At 40.2% G+C, this 27504-nt stretch overlaps 1 protein-coding gene across 2 annotated transcripts in view; it reads right to left on the bottom strand.

Moving 5' to 3' along the window:
• Positions 1 to 27504, bottom strand: part of RANBP9 (RAN binding protein 9) — a 44329-nt gene that overhangs the window by 12882 nt on the left and 3943 nt on the right. For both annotated transcript variants that reach the window (XM_081322327.1, XM_081322328.1), the window contains exons 2-4: positions 24819 to 24930; positions 8994 to 9046; positions 5863 to 6030 (exon numbers count right to left, since the gene is read on the bottom strand). In XM_081322327.1, coding sequence (XP_081178453.1) covers positions 5863 to 6030; positions 8994 to 9046; positions 24819 to 24930 — 333 coding nt within the window. The remainder of the gene's footprint in view (positions 1 to 5862; positions 6031 to 8993; positions 9047 to 24818; positions 24931 to 27504) is intronic.

The raw sequence follows: 27504 nt of genomic DNA, 5'->3' as shown, positions 1-27504 counted from the left end.
GAAAATAAATTTATACAGGCAAGACATCCAATAGCAACCACATTTACATTATTTATATAATTATATTTGAAGGCCAGAGAGCACAGGATTGTCCAAGTATTTATCAAGCACCAATTTACCAAGTAAATTTTTTATTTTTAGCTTCAAGAAAAGCTAAAGCTACTATTTCAGTTTACTCATATGAATCATACTTCCATCATTGTGTATCTAACTGCAAAGGATTACCATTCTTTACTTGCTTGTTTGTTTATCAAATTGGAATGACCACCACTTTGGTAAAGAAAATTACTCTGGGCAGCATACTATAGTCCAATAAAACAGATATAAAACAACTGTTACCTAAAACCATTAAAATAATTATTACAGAATATTAAAAACTATAATAGTTCTGTAAAAAAACAGAACTAAAGAAAGAAAAGTAATAGACAGAGGAATATGAATAATAGTAGAGCAACCTTTGAGTTCATCCATCTCCTGAGGTATCTGACCTGCTGGTATAACCAGGTCTTAACTATTCAACTTATTATACCACATATATTATTCAAATTTTCAAAGTAATTGCCATAAACCTAACCTAGTACATTTCTCCAATGCTTACTTTGTCCAGGTTTAAACAAATACAGTATTATTTAAATGTTACATGATGATTAACAAATGCTTTGTTGCCAAATTCAATAGCATTCCAGCTACTAAAGTTTTCTGCTACTGCAGAAATGTAATTCTCATGTGGCAAGTTATTTTGGTGTTATCAAGTCAGATATGAAGGACAAACACCTAAAGGCAACTCTCTTCTCTTTCTAATACAATGGTGCTTAAATGTTTTAGATTTTTAATATTTCTGTATAAATATGACATAAAATGTGACTGCTCCACACAATTCTTAGAACTGAATAAAATGAATCCAATTAAACATATGAGTCAAAAGTATTATTGTTCATTTTTATTAAGAAATGATCCAAATCTATATAATTGTTATGAGCCTTTAAGATAATCAGCTCATTTGAAGGGGAAAATAAAGTCAGGTTGTTCAATCAATGCGATGATAAAAAAGTTTTTTTTGTGTGTGGGGGGGAGTGTCCTGCCTTATTTAAAGAACAGTGTTTTGGGTATTCAAAATCTGATCTTCACAACACAGATATGTAGAAATGTATCATGGCTCAAACAAAGGAGATTTCTGAGGACCTCCAAAAATCAGTTGTTAATGCTTCACTAGGCTGGAAATATTATTAAACTATTTCCAGAGAAAGCAGTTTGTTCATATATGGAGGAAATTCTCCAGGAGGTCTCAAAGAACAGCAGGGTAATAACTTAACAAACTAAAGGCCTCTCTTGCATTGGCGAATGTTAATGTTTATGAGATCACCATCAGGGAAACACTGAACAATAGTATGCATGGCAGGATTGCAAGGAGAAAGCCACTACTTTTCATCAACATGGAAACAAAAATCTTAGCCGAATTGTGTAATCTCTTTCTCTTTTCTCTATTGATCCTAGTTCTAGACAGGGTGGATAATAATCAATGATTTTTTTAAAAAAAAATCAACAAAATTGGATTTTTTAAAATTTAAATCGGATTTTTTTATTTAAATCAGATTTTTTTTTATTTTTATCAAATTTATTTTAATAAAATGCTTTTGGAGTAAAAATCTATCTAAATATAATTTTCTATTTAAGATACATTAATAATTTAGTTTATTCAGCGTTAAATGGAGCTTATTTATGTAGCATGAGGCTGTATATTCTGCAATATTTACATTTTTGGTAAACTCATTCAATGAATCCAAGCTTTGCAAGCTGAGACAACGTGAACTGCACTGATGCATTTACACAATTTCACAGTAACCATGAGATAAATCATAAAACAATGTTCAGGAGTATTCTTTTATCCCATTGTTTTGCAAATCTATATACATTGTAAACTGTATGATTGTTTGCAGAGAAATGCATCTGTACCAGCCTCTAAGTATTTTAGTTAAATAAAAGAATTAGAGTAGTTTTCCAACTATGTGTGATTAACCTATTAACCTAAAAATGATATCGCTGTCTTACTAACCTGACAGCTTATTATTCTAAATAGGAAACCTTCGTTTTGTTTGCAAATAATATTAAAGATTCTAACTACCAGCAAGAATGAATCCTTACATTTAAAGAGCACCTGTCATTTCAGATCCATCATGGCAGCGCCTGTTAGTGGGCATCCACTCACCTGTTGCCGGCCACATCCCTCACCCTTGTGTCATTGCCACATCACCAGCCATCCCAGTAAAGTGAATGGGACTGTCGGTGAGTGAACAGCAGGTCAGAGGAGGATCTGCTGTGGGACAGAGATGACAGTTGCTCTTTAAAAATTATGATTTAAATTGAGTTGATTTAAATCAAGCCTTTTTACTAGTGATTTAAATCGACTTGATTTAAATCAAATCCACCCTGGTTCTAGAATTAAGACTGAACTCCTCAAATTCTTTTTGATATCATTCTCAGCAGTCAGATCTGAATGCCACAGCCAATTACCTGTGGTGGGTTTGTTAGTTGAAAAAACTTTATAACTACAAGCTACTTATTCTACTCTATTTGCCAGCATATTAATAATGCCTTTACTTTGGCTCCTTTCAATACTTTACTTTCAACAATATTAGATGGATATTACAACAAAATCCCATTCACCAACAGAAGCCAGAAGGAAACTGAGACCCTAATTGGTATATTTTTTGTTGTCTCTCCCACAGTGATATACATGCAAGAATATTTGCACTTTTTCTCAACAAAAAATCAAATGTGTTATGAGAGAGGTAATTTTTCCTGCTATAAGGTCACACAATTGTACCATCAACAGCAGAGTTGTCAAGTTTTTAATCTGCAATGTTTTCCATAAAGAGTAAAGTGTCTTAATTATGAGTAGCGACTTTTCTTTTGTTTTTAAGTAATTTCAAAGATTTTACATAACTGTTTATTGCTTCTGTTTAATTTGCTCACTATTTAAGTGATTCATACTGCTTGACCATAATTATACTTTATTAATACAAATCGAGCTCATCTTTGTTCTCTAGATTTCAAAACTCTTGAGTTATAATGGCAAGATATTATCTAAGATATCAACAATGCATATGAAAGTCTAATTGTTCTACTAAAATGCTATGTATTTTATCTGGCATTTTCAAATCAAATACAATATTTTACATTAAGAAACTGCCCTATAAAATTATGCCCATTGGTTTTTCACTTTTGCTGAAAATTTAAATTAAAACTGTAATACATTCATTGTACAATATTTACTACATACAATTATACATGAAATCAAGGGAACCAAAACTGGGCAACTATCACATATTATTATTATTATTATTAATTTTATTTGTATACCGCCCTTCTCCCAAAGGACTCAGGGCGGTGAACAGGGCAATACATATTAAAAAACAAGATACAAAAATTAAAAACGATTAAACAAATGCCCATGAATAAGTTAAAACACATTAAAAAATAGATAAAAACAGATTAATAAAACCCAACCCCATCCCATCAGGCCAGGCCAGCTTGTTCGAAAAGGTAGGTTTTGAGATCGCGTCGGAAGGAGCGGAGGTCAGGCGCCATCCGGAGCTCGACCGGAAGATGGTTCCATAAATCCGGCGCGCCCACAGAGAACGCCCTCCCCCTGGGGGCCACCAGTCGACATTCTTTGACCGGTGGCACCCTGAGGAGGCCCTCTCTGTGGGAGCGTACTGGGCGGAGGGAAGTTGACACCGGCCGCAGGTGCTCCCCAAGGTATTCCGGACCCATGCCATGTAGGGCTTTGTAGGTCATTACCAACACCTTGAATCTCACCCGGAAGACAACTGGAAGCCAATGCAGCTCGCGGAGCAGAGGTGTAACCTGGGAGTGTCAGGAAACTCCCAACACAACTCTCGCGGCTGCATTCTGTACCAGCTGGAGCCTCCGAGTGGTTTTCAAGGGTAGCCCCATGTAGAGAGCGTTGCAGTAGTCCAGACGAGAGGTCACGAGGGCGTGAGTGACCGTACGTAAGGCATCCCGGTCTAGATAGGGCCGCAACTGGCGCACCAGGCGAACCTGGGCGAAGGCCCCCCTAGTCACAGCTACTATATGGTCTTCTAGAGAAAGCTGTGAATCTAGGAGGACTCCCAAGTTGCGAGCCCTATCTACGGGGGGTAATAACTCACCCCCCATAGAGAGAGATGGGATATCCCGAATATCCCGAGATGCTGGTACGCACAGCCACTCGGTCTTGTCAGGGTTGAGTCGAAGCCTGTTCCTCCCCATCCAGACCCGAACCGCCTCCAGGCAGCGGGACATCACGTCGAGGGCATCACTGGGGTGGTTTGGGGTCGAAATGAAAAGCTGGGTATCATCAGCATACTGATGATACCCAACTCCAAAACCACGAATGATCTCACCCAGCGGTTTCATGTAGATGTTGAACAGGAGAGGCGAGAGGACCGACCCCTGAGGGACTCCACAAGCGAGAGGCCTCGAGGTCAACCTCTGCCCCCCTGCCAACACCGACTGCGAGCGTCCCAGGAGATAGGAGAACCACTGAAGGACCGTGCCTCCCACTCCCAATCCCCTGAGGCGCCGCAGCAGGATACCATGGTCGATGGTATCGAAAGCCGCTGAGAGGTCTAATAGGACTAGGACAGAGGAATATCCCCTGTCCCAAGCCCTCCAGAGATCATTCACCAGAGCGACCAATGCCGTCTCCGTGCTGTACCCGGGCCTGAAGCCCGATTGGTACGGGTCTAGATAATCCGCTTCATCCAGAACCAGAGGTAGCTGATGCGCCACCACACTCTCAACAACCTGTGTGTTCATTCCATGTTTTTTCACTGAATGTATAATTCCACATCCTTGTTTGTTTAATTAAGCTGTACTGAAAAATATTAAACTGACTCAAACATTAATTCTTGAGATAACCAGAGTAACTGGAAAGCAATCATATTAAAAGGCTATATTTATGGATTTATGGAACCGTCTTCCGGTTGAGCTCTGGATGGCGCCCGACCTTCGCTCCTTCCGGCACGATCTAAAGACGTATCTCTTTGAACAAGCTGGCCTGGCCTGATGGGATGGGGTTGGGTTTTTATTACTTTTAAATGTGTTTTAACCTATTGTAAGAGTTGTGGGCATTTTGTTTAATCTTTTTTAATTTTTGTATTTTGTCTTTTTAACATGTATTGCCCTGTTCACCGCCCTGAGTCCTTCGGGAGAAGGGCGGTATACAAATAAAATTAATAAAATAATAATAATAAATATTTACCATAAAATAAATAAACTATATAAATTTCAAAGTTATTATCAAATTGCCATGCACTGATACTGACAAATCATAGTATCTGTTGGCTGTTGCTTGTATTTTTTTATGTATTGTATTTTAATTGTTTTTATTTGCTCCCCGAGTCACTGGTTTGAATTGGGTAGCTATACAAATTGAATGAAATGAAATGAATGAATGATGAGGTTTTCTGAACTTTCATTGACAAAGATCAGAAACACTCTCAGAATTCATGTAATGTTTCAGGAATGCCATTTCCACAGAACAGTAGCATGTTTCAAGCATGCTACTAAACTGTGCTTTCATTTCAAACTAATAATGTTTTATTCTTTTAAAATGGACAACTGTGTATATTACATTTCTCCAAATCAGATCTTAGCCCTCCGAGATCAAATAAGGACCTTGCTTGAGAAACTAAGACCTGTTTGAGCCAAACATACTTTAACCATTACATTTTGGTGTGCTTATTTTTTAGTTAAGCTCTGATCAAAATTACATACATCTAAAATTTGGAAAGATTTGTCAAATTTGCTATCATACAGTATTTGATACTTTCACAAAATAGAATTATTTTTTCATACCCAAACTATGCCCATTCTTTGTGTAGAAGCAGGTATTGTTGATAAGGTTTACACAACAACCAATGACATCACCAGTTGTAAATGTTGGACCATAGGGCTGTCCTGTTCCCGAGGAACAAAATGAGTGTCCATCATCTCCATGGTAACCATATGAATGTTTATCCCAACCTAGAAACAAGACAAAAATAAGTATTTACTACATCATAAAATGCCCAGGAACAGATTAAGAGCTGCATCTAAATTTAATTAATCTTTCAATAGATTCAAATACATTAAATCCTACAAACGAAAGGTCTAGACTGTCTCAGCCTCAACATACAGGAACATACAATATAAAAAATGTTTTATAATGATATGAAGACAAACATTGTGCTTCTGAGCTCAAGAAACTGCAGGTACCATGGATATATAAGTTAGCCATGTGTGTTTGCAGCACTATGAATATTAGATAGGAAGAACATTTATTTATTTCTTTGCTGTAATCTAAATGCTGTTTTAATCTAAGCAAGGCTCTAATTAACTTACAGAATAAGGTAAATAAGAAAGAGTATTAAAACAACACGGTAGTAAAATCAGTATAAAAACAAAATAACAGCACTCCAAGGAATAGCTTATAGTTTCCTAACCTAGCAGGAAAGTCTCCATCACCACAAAGTTCTCTAGAATAGCCAGGGCTTAATGGATTTCCAAATGGAAAAAGATATTAGAGCCACACTGACCTCATAAAGAATGCTGTTCCAGAGAAGGGGGCTACAAGTAAAAGAGTTTATCTCTATGACTCCTGGATATGACATTTCCTAAGGTTCCAGAGACACCCTCCTTATTTAGTAAGTCGAAGCCACTAGAAGAAGGTGATCAATATCTAGGCCATTGCATTAGAGGTGGTAAACGGGAAAACGTAAAGGCTCCCATCACATTATAAGTGCTGCATTTTCAACCAGTTGAAGCTTTGGGTGATTTTCAGTGACAGCCCCATGAAAAGCACATTGCAATAGTCCAAATGAAAGGTGATTAGGCATGAGTGACTATGAGCAAGCTCTCCAGGAAAGGCCTTAATTGGTGTGCAAGATAGAATTACAAAAAAGTCCCCTTAAATATTGTTGCCACCCACCCCATCAAATATTTTTTACCCTGATTCAGCACAGGCCATAGGTTATAGAGTTTGGCATGTAAAAACTGAATGTGAAGTTCTTGTTCAATGCAAGAGTTGAAAGCAGCAGAAGAGGTACCAAAATGTTCTCTTTGTACCTAGGAAACAGTATTCTCCCCTTCTTCTCTTGTGTCAGTTCTATCAAGACTGTTATTGGCCTGTTCACCAAGCTGTTAGGTTGAAATTTTCTCACGCATTCCTGTATTATTTAGTTGTATCAGCCTTACACAAATAAATTAACACAGTCAAGAAATCCTCAGTAAAATGACTTTGAAAATGAACCTGGTTTTGGCATTACAACATGAAACTTGCGTGCTACATCAGAGGCTAGACATGCATAAAAAAGAGATGATGTATGGAAAGTTATGTATGGACTCCTGGCATTCTGCATTCACATCAATAATCTGCTGAGTTTTGTATGAGAACATATAGTTAAAACCTGGTTCAAAGTAATTAAATTAATTAATGAAATTAATTCTTCCCTTCTCATTTTCCTTCCCAATACAATTTTTGGAAATATAAACAAATGCATATAAATAAGTTTATAAATATAATAATTTATTCAAGAACAATTCCCCTTGTTCAAGTAGTCAAATCCCCAAATATGTGTATATGGTTGTTGTTAAACCTTTCAGACCAGGGATACTTTCTGCATTTCCTCTCCATTGCTTACGGGCAGTTAAAATACACGGTGCTGGGGACAAAATCACAACCAATCTTAGAATATATCATTGATTTAAATATTATTTAAAATGAATTTTAAGATAATTTTTCCTAGTTTAAAACTAAATCTAGGACTTACGCTACTGTTACAAAAATAACTGCTTGAGACTGATTAGCAGTGAAGAATGACTAGCTACAAAAACTCGTCTCGATTTGTAGACTGTGGTTTGAGAAATTTAAAAAAAATGTTATACGTTATCACCTTAATTCTCACTAAAAATCCAAATTAGACAAGATGTCTCTTTAATGTTTACATTAGCTATTTTCAGCCACCGAATGATATTATTCTATAGTTCCACCTTCTATTTCTCTCATTCTACACATATTCAGCTGGGGGAGAACATAAGCATATTTGCTTGAACTGGCATAGAGAATTTCATGTGGTTCAGTATCCTAATAAAACAGTTCCAAAATATATCTATCAGTAATAGTACTAAACAGATGAATAAATCTTGTCTTCAGTTTTCAGACAGAATGCATAGAAATCAGGAGGAGAAAAGAAGCTACAGCCAGTAAGTACATCCTGTGGTCTGCCCAGTTTGAAGCCCTTCACTCATTCAGCTATACATAAATTAACCTAACAACTAGCTATATTTCAATTAAGAAAAAAAGGATTTTTTAAAAAAAATCTGGAGAGGATGATAATTTAAACCACCATGCATACACAAAATGAAAGACACAGTGCAATTCGGGCAATTACCAACACAGAGGTCTTTAAGCATTTTATAATTAGCAATCAATTCCTCTAAAGTATTTACAATTTTCAAGCAGTTTCAAACAACTGTTAAGAAAAAAATCTATGTTACTGATAACTCTTTTGGGCCTAAATGATTAGGAAGTGTTCCTCAAATATATTATGCTTAAAGTGAAATCAGCATTATACCGAACTCCTTTTCTTGGTCAAAATGTTACATTTTGAGGTTTCCTAAGCAGAGCTAAGATATTTACATAATTGTGGCATGTTGAATATCTCTTTTTTTGGATAGAAACATCCATCTATATGTTATGCTAAATGGTATTTAACTGATGTTTGCATAGAAGGCCTGCATTATCTTTCTGCAAACACTCTTGAAATGTTGGAGTAATTTTGATAGGATATGACAAGCTATAGCTTGAATAAAAAACAACATTCTTTCTGAATCCTAGATTACATTATAAAATTATTAAAGACAGTTCTCATCTAGAAGAAAGAAAAACTGAATGGATTAATGTATCATAACAATAAAGGGTTTTTAAAAATAATTATTCTTCATCATACCTGGTAGTCTGTTCATGTTCACTCCTTGAGCTGAGAGCCCAATTCCCATATAACTGAAAAATGGAAATTAAACAGTCATCTTTCTCTGCTTCATATGTATTCATTTCAAAACAGTAATGAAACAAAAATCAATTTTTCAATTTAATTTATAATGCCAAAACATTTGACTTTTTACTCAAAATATTTTTATTTATTTGATTTTTATTATTTTCCTTTCCTGAGAATATTAAAGACTGATAAAACACTTTTACAATATTCAGATATTAAGGAATTATTGAGTATTTCTTTCTAGTGTAACTAACTGATCAGAAAAAAAAGTCTTGTGTTACATTTTCCATTTGGATTATATTTTGCTCTACTAATTAATCTAGAAAACATTTGCCAAGATTTAAGAACTTCAACAAGGAACGCACCTATGAATTTTGCCATTCCAAGAATCTTCCTAAGAGATAACATGCAAGCAATAGTGGATGGAGCCTGACTTTGACAGGTAGAAATACCCTAAAATGGTTCCAGAGAAAAATACATGTCCTTAGGGAGGGAATAAAGGGGAGAAAGAAAACTGATAGAAAACAAATCAAATGTCTTCTAGGATGAAATTCCTTCAGGTTGTTGGAAAGCAATACTGATTTCTAGAATCTTTTTCTAGAAAAATGAAATACAATCTGCATTTCATGAAAATGACCAAAAAAGAAAAAGAAGAAAGTTGATTTATAATGTATTAATTTCTACCTAGCAAGTAAGATTTTGGAAAAGAAAAATAATTTAATGTGGATTTTTCCCACATTGGTATGTTTGATTTTTAATGCAATTCTGGAAAATATCTATTCGAAGGAAAGTCTCCCCCCCCCACCATGTATCTGTTATATGGAGGTGCTCATCCTTTAAAAATATTAATGAAGAAAAAGAAAAAACATATTTTTGCAGACATATCTAACATTTACAATAGCTTTTCTTTTCCTTTGCTTAGCAGCCGAGACAACAAGTGTCATGCCAATATCCAGGACCCTGACAGGAAAATTCAAATTCAGAATTTAAATTGAATCTTTAAAGATTTCTATACGACGAATATGCAAACTGAAGGTTAATACTCAACATCGCAAAACTTACACTTATTATCCCTTGAAGCTAATCATAATCTCCTATCACACAACAATTTAATAATGTATTTTTTGTAAGAGAACAATAAGAAGTTATCAAGTTATAAATTATAAAATAAAGTATGCATTTTATAATTAATGCTGTAGGCTTTACTAGAATTTAAGAAACTGTAAGTGCTAAAATCCAGATGGATTACCTCTCAGGGATTATCCACCATGCCCTACTTTATGCTCAATAATGGATTCAATTCTAAAATTAGTATTGATGACTGCCAACAGAACTGTATAGCCATTCCCTATCAGTTTAATTGGAATTTCAAGTGGGGCCCTGATCTTTTGCACCTGACAGTTTCACTTTGTTCAGTTTCAAGCAAACTGTCCTAAAGGAGCTTCCAGAGAAAAACAAAGCTACACACAGTCTTTTCTTTAATCAAAGTAGTCAATTTAGCCACCTTAGCCAATTCCATCGGCTTCCCCATTTGTTCTTCCATTGTAGGAATGTGTTGGTCTTTCCCCTTCTGTGCATACAAAAGTCTCGCTTACTGACATGAATAACAAACAGGACCTTCTATATTCTCCCAGTCAATATTTTCCTGATGACAAACATTTTTGGATTTTAAATGAAAAAAGAAACTAAATATTACTGAGCTCCTCTAATAGTGATAATCACAGAAAATATAAGAATGTATCAAGCAATTAATCTGGAATATTTATTTGCAGATTTTTTTTTAGTAACTGCTTTCTTTTCTCACGCTCTAAATTTAATGCATCAAATAAACTGCAACGCAGCCAAATTACGGCAATAGCTTAGGTATTACACCTGGATAGGACCTAGATTCAGCAGCTCATGTTTGGGTGCCATTTTACTGATGTAGTCCCAGGTGTTCTGGGTTTCCTCCAGGACAATGGTTTTGATATTGTTTCCAACTGGTGTACAGTATCTGGGTGTTGGACATGGGGTGGAATCCTTTGTAGATTGTGAGGAGCTTCTGGATCTTCACATCACTATCTCCCATGTCCTCCTTTGGCCACTATATTGGCAGGGTATCTAACGGCTAGCAGGGCATACATGTTGATGGCATGGAACTAGTTCTTTATGAGTTACTGTTCTGAACCAGCCCTCTTCTCCCAACCCCTAATTAAGAGACGAGTCTGGAAAGCGTCCAAGGCTAAAAGGCTTCTGCCAAGGTTTAATTACACAGATAACAAAACACAAGAGCTTGTCTTCTCAAACGAAAAAGTTGCTTTCAGCAACTAGCCCCTCCCCAAACACTTCTTTTATAGAGAGCTCAGGGCGTGGTCTCCCTGTGCCTCCTCCCGAGGAGTCCCATAGTCTTTCTTTGTTTGTCCCTGCTCGTCTGCCTCCTACGTCGGGCGTCCTTGAACAGGGCCAGCTGTGGGTCATCATCCTCCGCACTCTCGGGCTCACACAGCTGAGAAGAGGTCCCCGGCTGAGGACTCTGCAAAGCCTCCAAATCATCATCAGCCGGTTCGTTTCCCTCCTCCCCCACATCTGAGTCCTCCGATACATCGGACCCGGCTGTCGGACCCACCGGCTGGCCCTGAGTCACAACACTATCCCGCACCGCAGGGCCCTTCCCTCGGGTCTGCCGATCCGGATGCGGTCGGGATGGGAACTGTTCGTGAAAAGCAGTCACCAACGCAGGGGCATGAACGGCGGTCGCGTCTTCCCATGTGAAGTCCTCCGGCCCGTACCCTTTCCACTCGATCAGGTACTGGAAGCGACCTTTCAGCCAGCGGGAATCCCTGATGCTGGCGACCTCGTACTCGGGGGTGCTGCCTCCATCACGAGTTTCTGATGCGGGAGGTTCCGCTTGGCGAAGTGGACAGGCCGGTTGTTCGGGGACCAACAAGGACCGATGGAAGACGGGGTGCACGCGCAGGGAACGTGGCAGAGTTAAACGATAGGCGACCGGGTTGATGACGGCCTCGACTGGGAACGGTCCAAGGTAACGGTGGTCCAGCTTCCTCGCCGGCCGAGTGGATGGTAGGTTCCTGGTGGACAGCCAGACCCGATCCCCCACCGATAGTGGAGGCGTATCCCTTCTCGACCGATCGGCGAACCTCTTGTAGTCGGCCTTGGCCTTCTCCAGCTGCCGTCGCACCAACCGATGGATCGCCTGTAACTCCGCCATGAATTCGTTCGCTGCCGGCTCCGGTGAGTCCACGGGAGAAAGAGGGAAGAACCTGGGGTGATAACCCACGTTGGCCAAGAACGGTGTCATCTGCGTGGAGGTGTGTTGCGAGTTATTAAAGGCAAACTCGGCTATGGCCAAATAGTCCACCCAGTTGTCCTGCTGCAGGTTAACATAGCAGCGCAGATACTGCTCTAAGATGCCGATGACCTTCTCGGTACCCCCGTCGGTCTGAGGATGATGCGCGGACGAGAGGCAAACCTTAATGTCCAACGCCCGCATCAACTCCTGCCAGAAGCGGGCTGTAAACTGGGCCCCCCTATCGGAGACGACCCTATCGGGAAGGCCGTGCAGCCGGAACACCTGTTGGATGAACATGCGACTAGTGGCGCGAGCTGACGGTAAGCCGCGACAGGGGATGAAGTGCGCCATCTTGGTCAACATGTCCACCACCACAAACACTGTTGTGAAGCCGGAGGATGGGGGTAGATCCGTCAGAAAGTCCATGGACACAGCCCCCCAGGGTCTCTTGGGCGTTGGCAAAGGCTGCAGTAAACCAGGCGGGGCCCCTGTCGCTGACTTGGCCTGCCTGCATGGGACGCAAGAGGTGACATAAGACTGGACATCGTGTCGGACTCGGGGCCACCAGAAAGTACGGGAGACCAGGTTCAGAGTCTTGAACAGGCCAAAATGCCCCGCAGCCGGGTTATCATGACATTGGCTGAGGACGAGTCCCCTGAGTGGCCCTCCTGGAACATAGAGCCGGTCACGATAATACAGGAGTCCATCCGTGACCGACCAAGGCGAATCTGGCCCCACCTCTTCCTTCCGCTGAGCCACCCACGCCTCCTGCTGCTGCGCCTCCCGGATCCGAGCCCGTATATCCACCGGCTCCCGTACCGCAGCAAAAGACTCGACGGGGATCACTGTCCTGGGCGGAAGCTTGTCTTCCACTCGGGTGTACTCGGGCTTCCTGGACAGAGCATCCGCTCTCTGGTTGTGCCCGCTTGGTATGTACCGCACCCGAAAGTCAAACCTCGCAAAGAAGAGGGACCACCGGATCTGGCGTTGGTTCAAATTCCGAGCGGTCTGCAGGCTTTCCAGATTCTTGTGGTCCGTCCGGACCTCGATTTGATGCCGCGCCCCCTCCAGATGATGCCTCCAAGCCTCGAACGCCGCCTTGATGGCCAGCAGCTCCTTCTCCCAGATGGTATAGTTGCGCTCCGAGGGATTCAATTTCCGAGAGTGATACGCGCAAGGGAAAAGGGTACTGTTGGGCGTCGCTGCCTGGAGTAACACGGCCCCAATGGCAATGTCGGAGGCGTCCGCCTCCACGACAAACGGCCGTTGCGGGTCAGGATGCTTCAAGATGGGCTCCTTCATGAAGGCGTCCTTCAAAGCTTGGAACGCCTGTTGTTCGGGGGCGTTCCACTGGAACCGAGTCTTCTTCTGCAGGAGCCGGGTGAGGGGGGCTGTCAAGGCAGCAAAGCCAGGGATGAATGTCCGATAGTAGTTGGCAAATCCAAGAAGTCGCTGAACATCCTTCACGCGACGCGGGGGTTGCCAACTCTGCAACGACTCAACTTTACTTGGATCCATGGCGATGCCCTCGGGAGAAATGCGGTGGCCCAAGAAATCAATGGTCACCTGGTAGAACTGGCACTTCTCCAACTTGGCAAACAGCCGGTTTCCGGAGGCGCTGCAGGACCTGACGGAGATGCTGATGATGCGCTTCACGCGACGGGGAGTAAATCAGGATGTCGTCCAGGTAAATCACAACAAACTGGTCCAACAGATCCCGAAAGATGTCATTCATAAAATGCTGAAACACAGCGGGGGCGTTGGTCAGGCCAAACGGCATCACCGTGTACTCGAAATGTCCATAGCGAGTACCAAACGCCGTCTTCCACTCATCACCCGGCCGAACCCTGACGAGGTTGTAAGCTCCACGCAGGTCCAGTTTCGTGAAGATCTTAGCCTCCCGGAGTCGGTCCAAGAGCTCGGGGATGAGGGGCAGCGGGTAGCGGTTACGCACCGTGATAGCGTTGAGTTTCCGGTAGTCACAGCAAAGCCGTAACTCGCCCGACTTCTTTTTGACGAAGAGCACGGGCGCAGACACTGGCGAGGACGAGGGCCGGATGAATCCACGAGCCAAGTTCTTTGTCAGGAAGTCCCGCAATGCGGCCAACTCGGGCTCCGACATGGAGTACAAACGCCCCACTGGGAGAGGCGCATCAGGGACTAGGTCAATGGAGCAGTCGTAGGGCCTGTGCGGGGGTAATTGGTCCGCCTCTGACTCGCTGAACACGTCAGCAAAGTCGGACAGTACGGGAGGCAAGGAAACCCCTGAGGAACCCTCCACCTGGCCGGCACAGATATGGCGGGTGTGGTCCACGCACTGCAAACTTGGGAAGGTGACCAAGTTCTGAGACCAATAGATCTGTGGATCATGCGCCCGGAGCCACGCCAGTCCCAAGACCACGGGGAAGTGCAGATCCGAAGTGACGTAAAACTGAATGGCCTCCACATGGGTACTGATGGCCATACACACGGGTTGCGTGGCGGCCGTGATAGGCCCGGACAGGAGCACTCGACCATCGATGGTCTCCACAAGCATGGGCGGATCCACCGGACACTGGGGAACAGCCCATTTGGCCACAAAGGCCGAATCCATAAAGTTAGTGGTAGCCCCAGAGTCAATTAAGGCATGGACCGGAATCCCCTCTGGCTTGCCAGGAAGGATCAGTCGTGCCTCCAAAATCAAATGCCGTGGAGGTTCACAGGCACCGTCGGAACGGCATCGCTCGGCGTGATCGTTGTGGGTCGCCCGATCTTTCACACCGTCTAGATCGGGCTCGGACCGTTTCCCGATAGCAAAGCAGGGGACTTTCTCGGAGCTGGCTTGGTCACTGACGCCCGCTGACGCTTCTTTGGGCAAGAAGCAGCCAAATGTCCAGGGTCCCCACAGTAAAAACACAACCCCTCCGATCGTCGTCTGTCCATTTCCGTCACCGATAGACGGGACCTGGCGGCACCCAGCTCCATTGGCTCCTCCCTCTGGACTGGGGGCTCACGCACAACAGGGGCGGCAGGGGTCTGTGGGGTGGCACGGCGACTCTTACGCTGCTGCAGCCGGGCATCGATCCGCAGACAAAGATGGATCAGCCCATTCAGATCTGAGGGAATGTCCACGCGGGCCAGCTCATCCAACATCTCCTCTGACAAGCCATCCTGAAAGGCATCCACGAGCGCAGCCTCATTCCAGGCGGAATCCTGGCTAAGCAGCCGGAAATCGCTGATATAGGCCTGTAGGGGGCGCTGACCCTGCCTCAAAGCTTTCAGACGTCGGGTGGCGGTCTGCGCCTTAATCGGGTCCTCGTACATGAGGCGCATATGGTCACAAAACCCCCCAAAGTTATCCAACAAAGGGCTAGGCTGTGCCAACAGAGGCGTGCCCCAACGAGCTGCATCTCCCGACAGAAGGCTCAACACGAATCCCACCTTATCACGGTCAGTGGGGAAATCAGCTGCTCTCACGCTGATATAAAGCTGGCATTGTCCCAGGAAGGCAGGAAACAGTTCTGGTTTACCAGCAAACTTATCCGGCATAGCTAACTGACATTTCCTCCTGGGTGGGGGGGCAGCATGTACCTGAGCCTGCAGTTGTGCCACCTGAGTGGCCAGCAAGGTGAGTTGCTGGTTGAGCTGGGCATTCTCGGCAAGAAGCTGCTCCATCGTAGTATTAAGGGGTGGGTGGCTGAAAGCAAACTGTTCTGAACCAGCCCTCTTCTCCCAACCCCTAATTAAGAGACGAGTCTGGAAAGCGTCCAAGGCTAAAAGGCTTCTGCCAAGGTTTAATTACACAGATAACAAAACACAAGAGCTTGTCTTCTCAAACGAAAAAGTTGCTTTCAGCAACTAGCCCCTCCCCAAACACTTCTTTTATAGAGAGCTCAGGGCGTGGTCTCCCTGTGCCTCCTCCCGAGGAGTCCCATAGTCTTTCTTTGTTTGTCCCTGCTCGTCTGCCTCCTACGTCGGGCGTCCTTGAACAGGGCCAGCTGTGGGTCATCATCCTCCGCACTCTCGGGCTCACACAGCTGAGAAGAGGTCCCCGGCTGAGGACTCTGCAAAGCCTCCAAATCATCATCAGCCGGTTCGTTTCCCTCCTCCCCCACATCTGAGTCCTCCGATACATCGGACCCGGCTGTCGGACCCACCGGCTGGCCCTGAGTCACAACAGTTGGCTCTTCAGGACCTGTCTTATTTTTGGTATTGATGTCTTCCTTGCCTCCTCCTCATGGTTCCCTTGTTACTCTTGAATACTGAGGTATTTGTGGCTGATCAGTATGGCCGTTATGTGGCTTGCTGGTAGTTCCATCATCTTCCCTCTCTTTATTACCATTGGCCACACTTCTCAAGTCCAAATGATATCCCAATGTCCTCACTGCAGATGGATGGATGGATGGATGGATGGATGAGTGACTCAAAGTCTCATTCACTCTTAGTACAGTTTGATGTCCTCCATTTAGAGGAGGTAGCTGATGGTAGTTCCACTCTTGAATACATATCCGTATTTCTTTGGGATTATCTTCCTATGCAGAACAGAGCAGCTACAGCGCATTACCTTAGTATATGCTGCACTTTATGGCAACTCAGATAAGTCCGCCTAGACATTGCATTTTGGGTGAGGTTCTATCTATGAACAATTGTTGTTGTTCCCAATGTCCTTCTGAGCTATGCTCATATACTGCCCTATTAGCAATTAATAGACACTAATCAAAAACATAGGTGTCCTATGTTTAGAAACATGAATCAGGCCTGAGCTTCTTATGAAATATAACATAAATTTGAGTTGTATGCCAAGTAGGCTGGCTACATAAATCAATTAAACAAACAAACAAACAAACCATAATTTTAAGTAGTGCTCAACTTAAGCCACATGCTGTGGAAACAGTTTGAGGGGTTAACATATGTACTTATTTATTCTGTGTTCATAAAAATACAATAATAATTTAAACAAATATTTAGGCCATTGACTTTTGTATATGTATCTAAATTAAAACCTCACCAGATGGTTCTGCGTGGAACCAGCAAAAACAATCCAATATAACAGGTTTCATTTTCTTATTATTAGGGTTTTCTTAATAATCAGAAAATCCTTCCCTCTAATGTATGACTATTATTCCATATCTTGCATCCTCAGGTATAATAACCAAATACATTTAATTATTTATTAATAATGAACAGTTTTAATTTCAAATTCTGACATTTAAAAGAAGTCACTATGTAACTGTAATCTAACTGTTCCTATTTGGTTCTCATCAAAGGTGTCTCTAATAAGGCTTTATTTAGTTTCATATTCATAATGAAATCCCTGTTTCTTGCCTAACAAAAAAGGTGTTTCAGATTCCAATTTGAAAAATAACAAACCAAGAAAAAAGCATAGGTAAAAATAATCTTGTTTATTTCCTTAGTTAAGCAACTTGGTGACGCCTCACAAATTCAGAACTACAACTTCCATAATAACAGGTTTAGCTTCTTCTGTTGGCAGGAGTCAAATGGTGAAAGACTGGGCAGCATAAACCAACTAGTTATTTAACAATGAGCTAGGTTTCTTAAAGATTCTGACTGATCATTATATGCAAAGTGATTTATGGTTAATAAACTGAGTATTATACACATAAGTATCAACCAGTTTCTCAGGCTAAAACTGTTTTGTACAACCAAAGATTAACTTGAGCATTACACAGTATAAAACAGGGGACTCCAACCTTTTTGGATTGGCAGCCTGGTGGGAGAGGGAGGAGCAGGCACCTTACACACACATGCACAAACGTGAATGTGGCCACACATGCATGTGTGTGTACAAACAGGCTATGAGCATGCGCACCATGCAAACGGGGCTGCGAGCATGCGTACGAGGCTCTCAGCAACGGTGGCACCTGTGAGAGGCTTGTGGCACCGCTGCTAAGCTCATGGCAATGCTACTACCAGCACGAGGCCCAGTGATGCTACTCCCCACATGAGGATCGTGCCGTAGCCCACCTGCTGCTTGCAGCGTTGCCACCGCTCGCACATCATTTGCGGCAGTGCTGCCACGTTTGTGTGGTGCACCACCACCCACCTGCTGCTCATGATGCTGCCGCCCCCCCTTCCAGAAGGTTTGTGGCAACACCACTGCCCGCATGATACTAGCGGGGCTACCACAGCCCGCACAACACTTGTGGCAACGGTGGCACGAGGGGGGTTGAGCACGCACACAAAGGCGTGCACTGCCCAGCTACTCACGCGGCCCAATAGCCACGGCTCAATAATGGTACACGGCCCATAGGCTGGGGACCTCTGGTATAAAAGTGTTCAAAATTAAATGTATTTATAGCATTCAAAGGAAAGATTTTAGTGTTATGTGAGGAAAGCTGAATATACAACAAACCAGAAACTAGTTCTCCTATCTTCATAATTCCCAAACTTTGAGATTACAATTCCAACCCAGGCATTAAGATTAACAACAATTCTCATTTATTTTCTTTTATTTTTATTTTAATAATATTTTTATTGGTTTGTCAAAATATAAAATACAAAGAAATTCAAAAAATAGAAAACTAGAAGATGGGGGAGGAAAAAGAAAAGATAATGTTAAGAGAGTAAAGAAAAGAAGGATACTAACTTCCAACAGTAGAAGATAATATTACAATCACTGTTTTTTGTTTTTAAACAATATGTACAAACCATTTCTATAACAATAATCTAATTAACAAAAAACAAAATCAAGATTTCATTTTTCATTGCAAGCCCAACATCTGGAAGCAATTTCAAATTAGAAGTAAAGTTAGATATATTCTATTCTTTGGATAAAAGGATCAGTTTGACCATCTCTCCTTCTCATTGCCGGGGGGGGGGAATAATATATACCTCTATTGACTTAGTAATCTTTATCATAATTCATATGATATATATTTTCAGGGTTTTTTTTAACTCTAAAGGGAGAAACACTTTCCCTGGTTTGGGTATTTTACTAATTTTAAGCAATACTCAAATGTTATAGATAAAAGGGGAAAAACAAAACAAACAAAATAAAAAACAGCAGTCCTCTCTGTCCACTCTTTTGAAGACAGCAAAGTCCACAGACTTTGGACAGAGAGGATCGCTGGTTTAAAAGAAGAGTAACAGAGGCCATCTATGTCAAAATTGAACTGCCCTCTCTCAACCAAGGGGGAGGGATACGACATTGTCTATCTTCAGTCCACAACACAGTCCTTTCAACAGTTCCAAGAAGGCTCCACACCCATTTGCACTAGTCAGGTGACCCTCAGTTGGCATCAACGACTCTCTAAAAGAATGCCAATGACCAGCTGCCTGTATAAATCCTTCCATTCCCCACCATTCAGGCAGAGCTAAAGAAGCTAAAAGAAGCTTCTAGGATGAGAAGCTAAACTTCTTCAAAGAAAAACAAGAAAATCTAATTGTCTCTTGAAAAAGCACCTTTGGGATCAGTGGTGCTGAAGATGGAATTCACCAATAAAAGATAAAACTATTAATTCTTGTGATTTGGAAACCACCAACTATTTTCTTGATATAGACTAACACTGTATTTGTTGGTTTTTTTTAATCTACAAGGTATTATTAAACCAATATCTAATTTTCATCTGCAACTAAGTTTCAAGAGGTATATAATTTAGAATCAACTCACATTATTTTCCCCAAAACCTTATTAACAATATTATGGATATCAAACAAAACCAGGACAATAGTGAGAGAGCCGTATAGGTAACTGCTTTTACATAATTTTCCATTTTTAAACAATAAAATTTCAACCAGCCTTTTAAGAACATTCCCTGATGTTCAATAAATAGTAAAATTAATCTTTTGCTGAATTATCTTAAGATTAGAAGAAACATACTTTTAAGACTCTTTACCATGATTTATTCAAACTGATTACTGCAACTCTTTGTTCCAAAGTAATATGTAATATTATCCATCTTCATATTACTCTTCCATTTTAGCTAAATGGTAGGTATTCCACAGGTTTTCCTAGCTCAAATTGCATTTACAATAACTCAAATGATTTTAAGACCTGATGCAAGCTTTATATTTTACTATAACTGAATCCATAATAATGGCTGCTCAGATACACCTTATCACATATTACTATCGACATTAGTGATGGTTTAATACAGGCATGTCAAACTGCCGGCCCATGGGCCAGATGCGTCATGCCAAAACCGTGCCCATCCCATTGCTGGCAATGGGGGGAAAAAATCACGCAACGTCATGTGATGTCACAAGTTTGACATGCCTGGTTTAATATAACAAAAGACAAGAATTATAAAATGCATTTGCTGGTTTTGCTAAACAATGTTGTGCCTGAGTTTAGCATGGTTGCACAAAGAACTCTCTGATAAACTGAAAGACAAAAAGGATAAGTATGAAAAATGGAAAGAGGGACACATAATTAAGGCTGAATACCAGCATATAGCCTAAATTTGTAAAGATGAAATCAGAAAATCTAAGGCTCAGAATGATCTAAGACTTGCAACAAATGTCAAAAATAATGAAAAGTTTCTTTCAACATATTAAAAACAAGAAACAAGTAAAAAAAACCAACTGGCCCACTAATGGGAGAAGATGGCAAGGAAATGATGGTCAGCAGGGAGAAAGCAGAGCTGCTTAATTCTTTCTTTGCATCTGTCTTCACACAAAAAGAAAAAATAGCCCAACCTACCAAAAACAGAATCGTAAAAGACAAGGGATTTAAACTGAAATAGGCAAGAAAATGGTAAGAGAACACCTAGATGAGTTCAAATCACCAGCACCTGATGGATTAGATCCTAGAGTTCTGAAGGAGCTGGCAGACGTGTTCTCAGAACCACTGAATCATATCTTTCAAAGATTCTGGAGCACCAGGGAATTACCAGAAGACGTGATTCCCATCTTTAAAAAAGGGGGAAAAATAGATCCAGGAAACTCAGACCCATCAGTATGACATCAATACTTTGGAAGTTCCCGGAAAAGATAATCAAGGAACTGATCTGAGAACACCTAGAGGCATGCGGTTATAACCAGAAGCCTACATGGCTTTGTCCAAAACAGATCATGCCAAACAAATCTTATTTCATTCTTTGACAAAGTGACTAAATTAGTGGACCAATGAAATGCTGTGGTCATAGTATACTTGGATTTCAGTAAGGCATTTCATAAAGTAGACCGCAACCTACTTCTTGGTAAGCTAGAAAAATGTGGGATAGATAGCATCACCACCAGATGGATTTGTAACCTACTGACAAACCACACTCAATGTGTAGCCCTTAATGGAATTACATCTATATGGAAGGAAGGAAGCAGAAGGGTAATGCAAGGTTCTCTTTTAGGTCCAGTGCTCTTCAATATCTCCATCACTGGGGGCTTTTAAAAATAGACTGGACAGACCTTTGTCTGAAATGGTGTAGGGTCTCCTGCCCTCCAAGGTCCCTTCCAACTCTGTTTTTCTGTTCAGCATGATCTCTAACCAGGGACAATAACAGAAATAGGTTAAAACACAGACCTTTGGTTACACTCTGAGACCATGAATCATTTGAAATTAACTTCTGCAAAATGTGACTCTGTCTGTTATTAAAATCCAAACTGGAGGATGGCCAATGGTTAACTTTCTTCTTTAGATGTTACTGACAGCCAGTTTGGTGTAGTGCAGGGATAGGCAACCTCGGCTCTTTTATGACTCATGGACTTCAACTCCCAGAATTCCTGCTGACTCAGGAATTCTGGGAGTTGAAGTCCATGAGTCATAAAAGAGCCGAGGTTGCCTACCCCTGGTGTAGTGGTTAAGATACCTGGCTACAAACTGGGGATTTTGAGTTTTAATCCTACCTTAGGCACAAAGATGGCTGTGATCTTGAGCTACTCATTCTCTCTCAGACCTAGAAAGAAGGCAATGGCAAGCCACTTCTAAATTCTTGCCCAAAAAAAATTCAGGACTCAACATTCACTCCAAGATGCACACATTTGCATTGAATATAGAGCTGGATATTTCTACTGCTAACATTATTTGAGATATATTTGTATAAACTTCTATGTTTATACAGATATCTAGAAAATTGTAGTAAGGTTTGCATTTTTTAAAGGTTTTGATAGCCAAGTTATAACCAAGTTCAAAGAATTCTCCACAAGAAATGTTATTGTAGAGGGAGACAGGTGGTTTGAAAATGTGATAAATAACTAAAAATTATCTCACCTATATGTATAAAGCATCTTTAGAGAAATAGTAAATAATATAAAGCTTCCTGTGTACTTTAATTGCACCTGCTCCCATTTTACTATTAAAAAAACACATTAGTACATACTACCCAGTGCATACATTGTTTAGAATTGCATTAAAAATTCAACTGTTAAAAGTATTTTATAACCTGACTATATTTACTCTATCAATATCACAAATATAAACTCTCATATTATCACACTCCTCAAAAGGAATGAAAGTCCAGTTGCCTTTTGGACAAGCATCTTTGGGATAACAATGACCTGGATGATTGAGGATCTTGATAGACACTCAAAAGTAGGAGGAATTATTTATTATTTCTTTATATTTCATATTTCTATCACCCTTCTCACTCAAAAAGACTGGGCAATGTACAATATAATCAATACATAAAGCATGTAAATAGTAACATTAAAATTAAAAAATAAATTAGGGTAAAAAAAATTTAAAATTATAGAATGACAAACATCAAAAGGGAAAACAAAAATTTAAGATGGCCTTTTAACATTGGATTATTACAGGTGGAGGGGCTCTCAAGGGACTAACCAGCCCCTTGGTTGCCTGGTTCTCTGTGACCTATATGCAAGGATGCAGAGCCAAATTTTGCCCCCTTTGCAGAAAGCCAAGGGATTGAGGACTTTCTTCACCTCTGATAGCAGGATGTTCCACAAAGTGAGGGCATTGGCAGAGGAGGCTCTTTTCCTAGACCCCACCAGTCAAAATTCTTTATTACAGACAGGCAACATACCTTCCCTACCTGATCGAGTGAGATAGGCTGATGAGATTGGATGAAGCCTATTGTATGCATGGTTTTATAGGTGATGACCAATACCTTGAATTGGACCCAGAAGCAAACTGGTATCCAGTGCAGATTGTGGAGTAAGGGTGTTGTATGAACCCTTCCTTTGGGTACACAGTATGGCTCACGTAGCTGCACTCTGCACCACTTGAAGCTTCTGGATGCTTTTCAGAGGTAGCCCCATGTAGAGTGTATTGCAATAATCCAATAGGGAGATGACCAGGGCAGGAGTGATTGAGGGTAAAGGCTCCCTGTCCAGAAAAGGGCGTAATTGGTGTACAATGTGGAACTGGGCAAAGGCCCTCCTGGCTATAGCAGCCACCAGCTTTTTGAGCAAGAGCCATGAGTTCAAGAGAACCCCCAAGTTATGCACCAGGTCTGTCTGGGGCAGTGCAACCCCATCCAAAGATGATAAACTCCTGAGTACAGAGGTGCCTACCTTAGTCACTGGGATTACTGGGATTCAGTTGAAGTCTGTTGTTAATTAAATGAAGTCCTGATTGTCAACCATGGAATAAGGAAGTACTTATTTCCTCCAACATGCTAACACAATTTACAAAATTTTATCATATTATTAATTACTTATATGGCACATTAGTCTTTATTCATCATTACAATCACATTAAGATAGAGCTAATTTTATTCCCACAATTAATCTATTAACCATAGTTTACTGAACTAATCCAATTGCATAGGTTTGCACAACATACTTAGCTACAAATGAGTCAACATTTAACTGTAGTATATACCGTCCAAACCTGGACTGTATATTCATATATGAATAGAAAATTAGACTTGCAACCTCAGAAATTGTAGAGAAATATGCTGCAGATATTTATCATAAAGGTGCTTTTTCCAAAAGGCATGATAACCATGACCTAGATGATTGAGAATCTCCATAGACATTTGCAGATGTTTAGGAAAACTGATTTGACTCCTTAAAACTCCTATTCTATGAAAAAAGGCCGTAGACTTATTGACTTTTGGAGCATAATTATTAGCATGTTGTGCAAAATGTGTTGTGGCTTTTCAGGTAGTGGGAACTGTATACTCTTCTACAGACCAAGATTAACTGAATCAAAGAAATCAGAATTTTGACACTGTAGGTTGCATTAGATTTAGCATGAGCAACAAATTTACTAAATTTGAATTTACTAGAATAATATCAAAAAGCAGAAATGAAAAATAAAAAATTCTATTTTAATCTAGGAAGTGATCTGGTAGTATGCATACTATTAATTTAACAGTGTTACTATATTAAATTACCAAAAGGAATTTGTTTGTAATGCAAGTAAGGCCAAGTATTTGATTTCTCTGGACTATATAGAAATTGATGATTGAAAAAAAATGAACAGTGTGGGTCTATAACAATTCTTCAACTGAATAAACTGAATTACATCTTTAAATATATGGAGAAAATTAGAAACAGCAATTGCATGCACTACTAATTTTTTTATTAAAATGTCAGCCTGTATAAATCAAACTATATTTGCAACAATATATATATGAAAATCTTACCCATCTCTTCCTTTACTGACAATTTTTACTTCAAAATAATATATTCCACAAGCAGCAGGTATGGGGTGAGTGGCACGAACAGAAGCAGCATCTTTTGGAGTTTTCCCATGGCCTGTGAAAATATATTAAAATATATTCTAGAAATTGAAGACAAAATAAAGTATTTGTGAGAGGCTAAACATTTAACTTTCCTAATCATATCCTTCAATCTGGGTATTATTTAAACCCTAAAACGTACATTCGGTTTAGCAGTAGCCAATTCTGGAATGAGGTTCCCCCGAGATTGGGATGGTCCCCCATTCTAATGATGTTCTGAAGAGTCGTGTAGACACGTCTCTGTCCAGGCCTTTGGCAAGATCCCCCTTAGGATTCTATAGGGCTTTTGTTCTCTTTTGTTTTGGATCAATGTCTGCCACCCTTGCCATCTTTTTTTTTTTTGCCTGCTACATATTTTTTTGTTTTTAATGTTTTTTTCTTGTGAATTGCCCTGATTAGTTGGAACTTGGCTGCTATACAATTTTAATAAATCATCATCTTCATTATTTTGATCAGAAAACAAGGAAAGAACTATTTGTAAAACAACTGTTTGAAAAAATGGTTAATTTACAACCCATTCCTTATACCTGAAGCAATTTTCAAAGAGTTTAGGATTAGTTTCTTTAAAGCCAAGACTCAGTAGTTTACTACTTCTATGTAATTAAGTAATATTTTTTGGTTTTATTCTCCAGAAAAACATCTGCTCTTAGTACTTACTAAAAAAACAATTAATCTATCAAACCAGTAAATAAGATTAATCATGGTTAAATAATTTTACAGATATAAGATTACTTAGATACCTGCATGAGATTTGAAATCAGTGATTACATTTGAAATGATTCTACATATGTGTTAAAAATACAATGGTACCTTGGTACTCACTGTTAATTGGTTATGGGAGAGACAATGAGTACCAAAACAATGAGTACCAAACAATTTTTAGTGAGTCAAAAGGCAGCCGACACTGACAAGTTCTAGCTTGTGCATTGAGTACAAAATTTTCATGTCAAAATGTGCTGAATACCAAATTCGATGAGTTTCAAAGCAGTTTTGAGTACCAAGGTACCACTGTACATATATTTCCATGCGTATCTCTTCTTGAATTACCTAATTGGTGCTTTTTGAAGTGTTTATCAGGCCTTACATAAGGTCCTTATAAAGAGATTGCTGGTCTTTTAATTGCTCAGAAGGTTGAGTTAAAAGGCTGGGAAAAAAGAGCTGATTACTACCCACTAATTGTATGTTGCTGGCTCTGTCACCACTGTATGCATCGCAGATTTTCCATTGCTTCTGCCAATAAAAGGTTCATGAAGCTATACTTTTATGATGCTGATGGTGGGGGAATACAGCACTATATTGCAAAAGCATTCTGGCTCCATGGCTACTTCTGGATATCTGCATGCCAGCACTGATATTCCCTTGCAGCACTCAGGATGAAAATTTTGCTTGTTATTAATTGTCCCTCCTGCTTCATCCTATGCTCCTCTTCTATTAGTGTAACTTGTCAGGATTAATTTTAGATAACAGGTTTGGGTCCCCCCCCCCACAAAAGTGCTAGATCTGTATTGAGAAGTAATCTGGCTGGCAGGGTCCAATGTCACTGCACCTGTTAGTTGCATAATGTGACAAACAGCTAAACTACTCATGCACTTGCCTAAACTTGCTCAATCTCATTTTAAGAATTTTCTCCACATCAGGGAAAGTGAATGGTATTTTTCCCCATTGGCAGGTAACATTTAGTGGAAGGAGAAATTAATCTATGGGAATCCACCAATCACTTTTCTTAATTTGTCCTGCATTTAAACAATAGGTATAGAACCAGCTATCTGAATAAGACTTAGCAACTGGGATATAAATTTTCTACTACATTGTTTTATGTGGCACAGGTTGCACAAGCCTTATGGTAAATTATAAATGTACATTCTTTTCTCAAAGTAGAATAACAAAATAAATGTTAACACAGAGTTAAACTCTTATACAGTGATGTTTGCTACTAGAAAATCAAAATATAGCGAAGAGCCCACTAAAATATAGGGTTGAAAGAGCAATATTCAGTTCACAGTTTAAGTGGTATTTATGCAAGAGAAGGAGCAGAGAAAAAAATGACACTGCTATCCATTCATACCCATATGCAGTGTGGGTTAAGCGATAGTATTTTTTTCATTTGTAATTAAGCTATAAAATGATAATAAGCCACACGGCCATAATATTTGTTCAATATAAGCTAATCTTCAGCTGGGATGGTTTTAATCAGGACACTTGCATTTCAGCTATCTGAAAATTAGTGCAGATATTTATAGAAAATAGTTTGTGTGGTTCCCACATAATCTTATTACTGTAGAATCACTGTTTGAAGAATTTATACTAAGTAATTCATTCAAATAACTATTAGAGAAGAAAAAAAACTACCTATACAATTTTCCCTTTCATAACAAAAAAATTTACTATGGCTCATCTATTTATTAGTATCAAACTTTCATTTGAACATATTTATAATTTAGTGGGACATCTATTATAGTTTTAAATGTTAAGTTTATATAACTAAAAATAAAATGGCTACATTTATTATTGAACTTATTCAGAATGTTATTATATATAAAAATACAATGCCTTCCTCTTCTAAATAAGTTAATCCTTCATTTTCTGTTTT

This window comes from Vipera berus, assembly GCF_964194415.1.
Source record: "Vipera berus genome assembly, chromosome: 3".
Classification (NCBI taxonomy): Eukaryota; Metazoa; Chordata; class Lepidosauria; order Squamata; family Viperidae; genus Vipera; species Vipera berus.
This window is presented reverse-complemented; position numbering and strand designations above follow the sequence as displayed.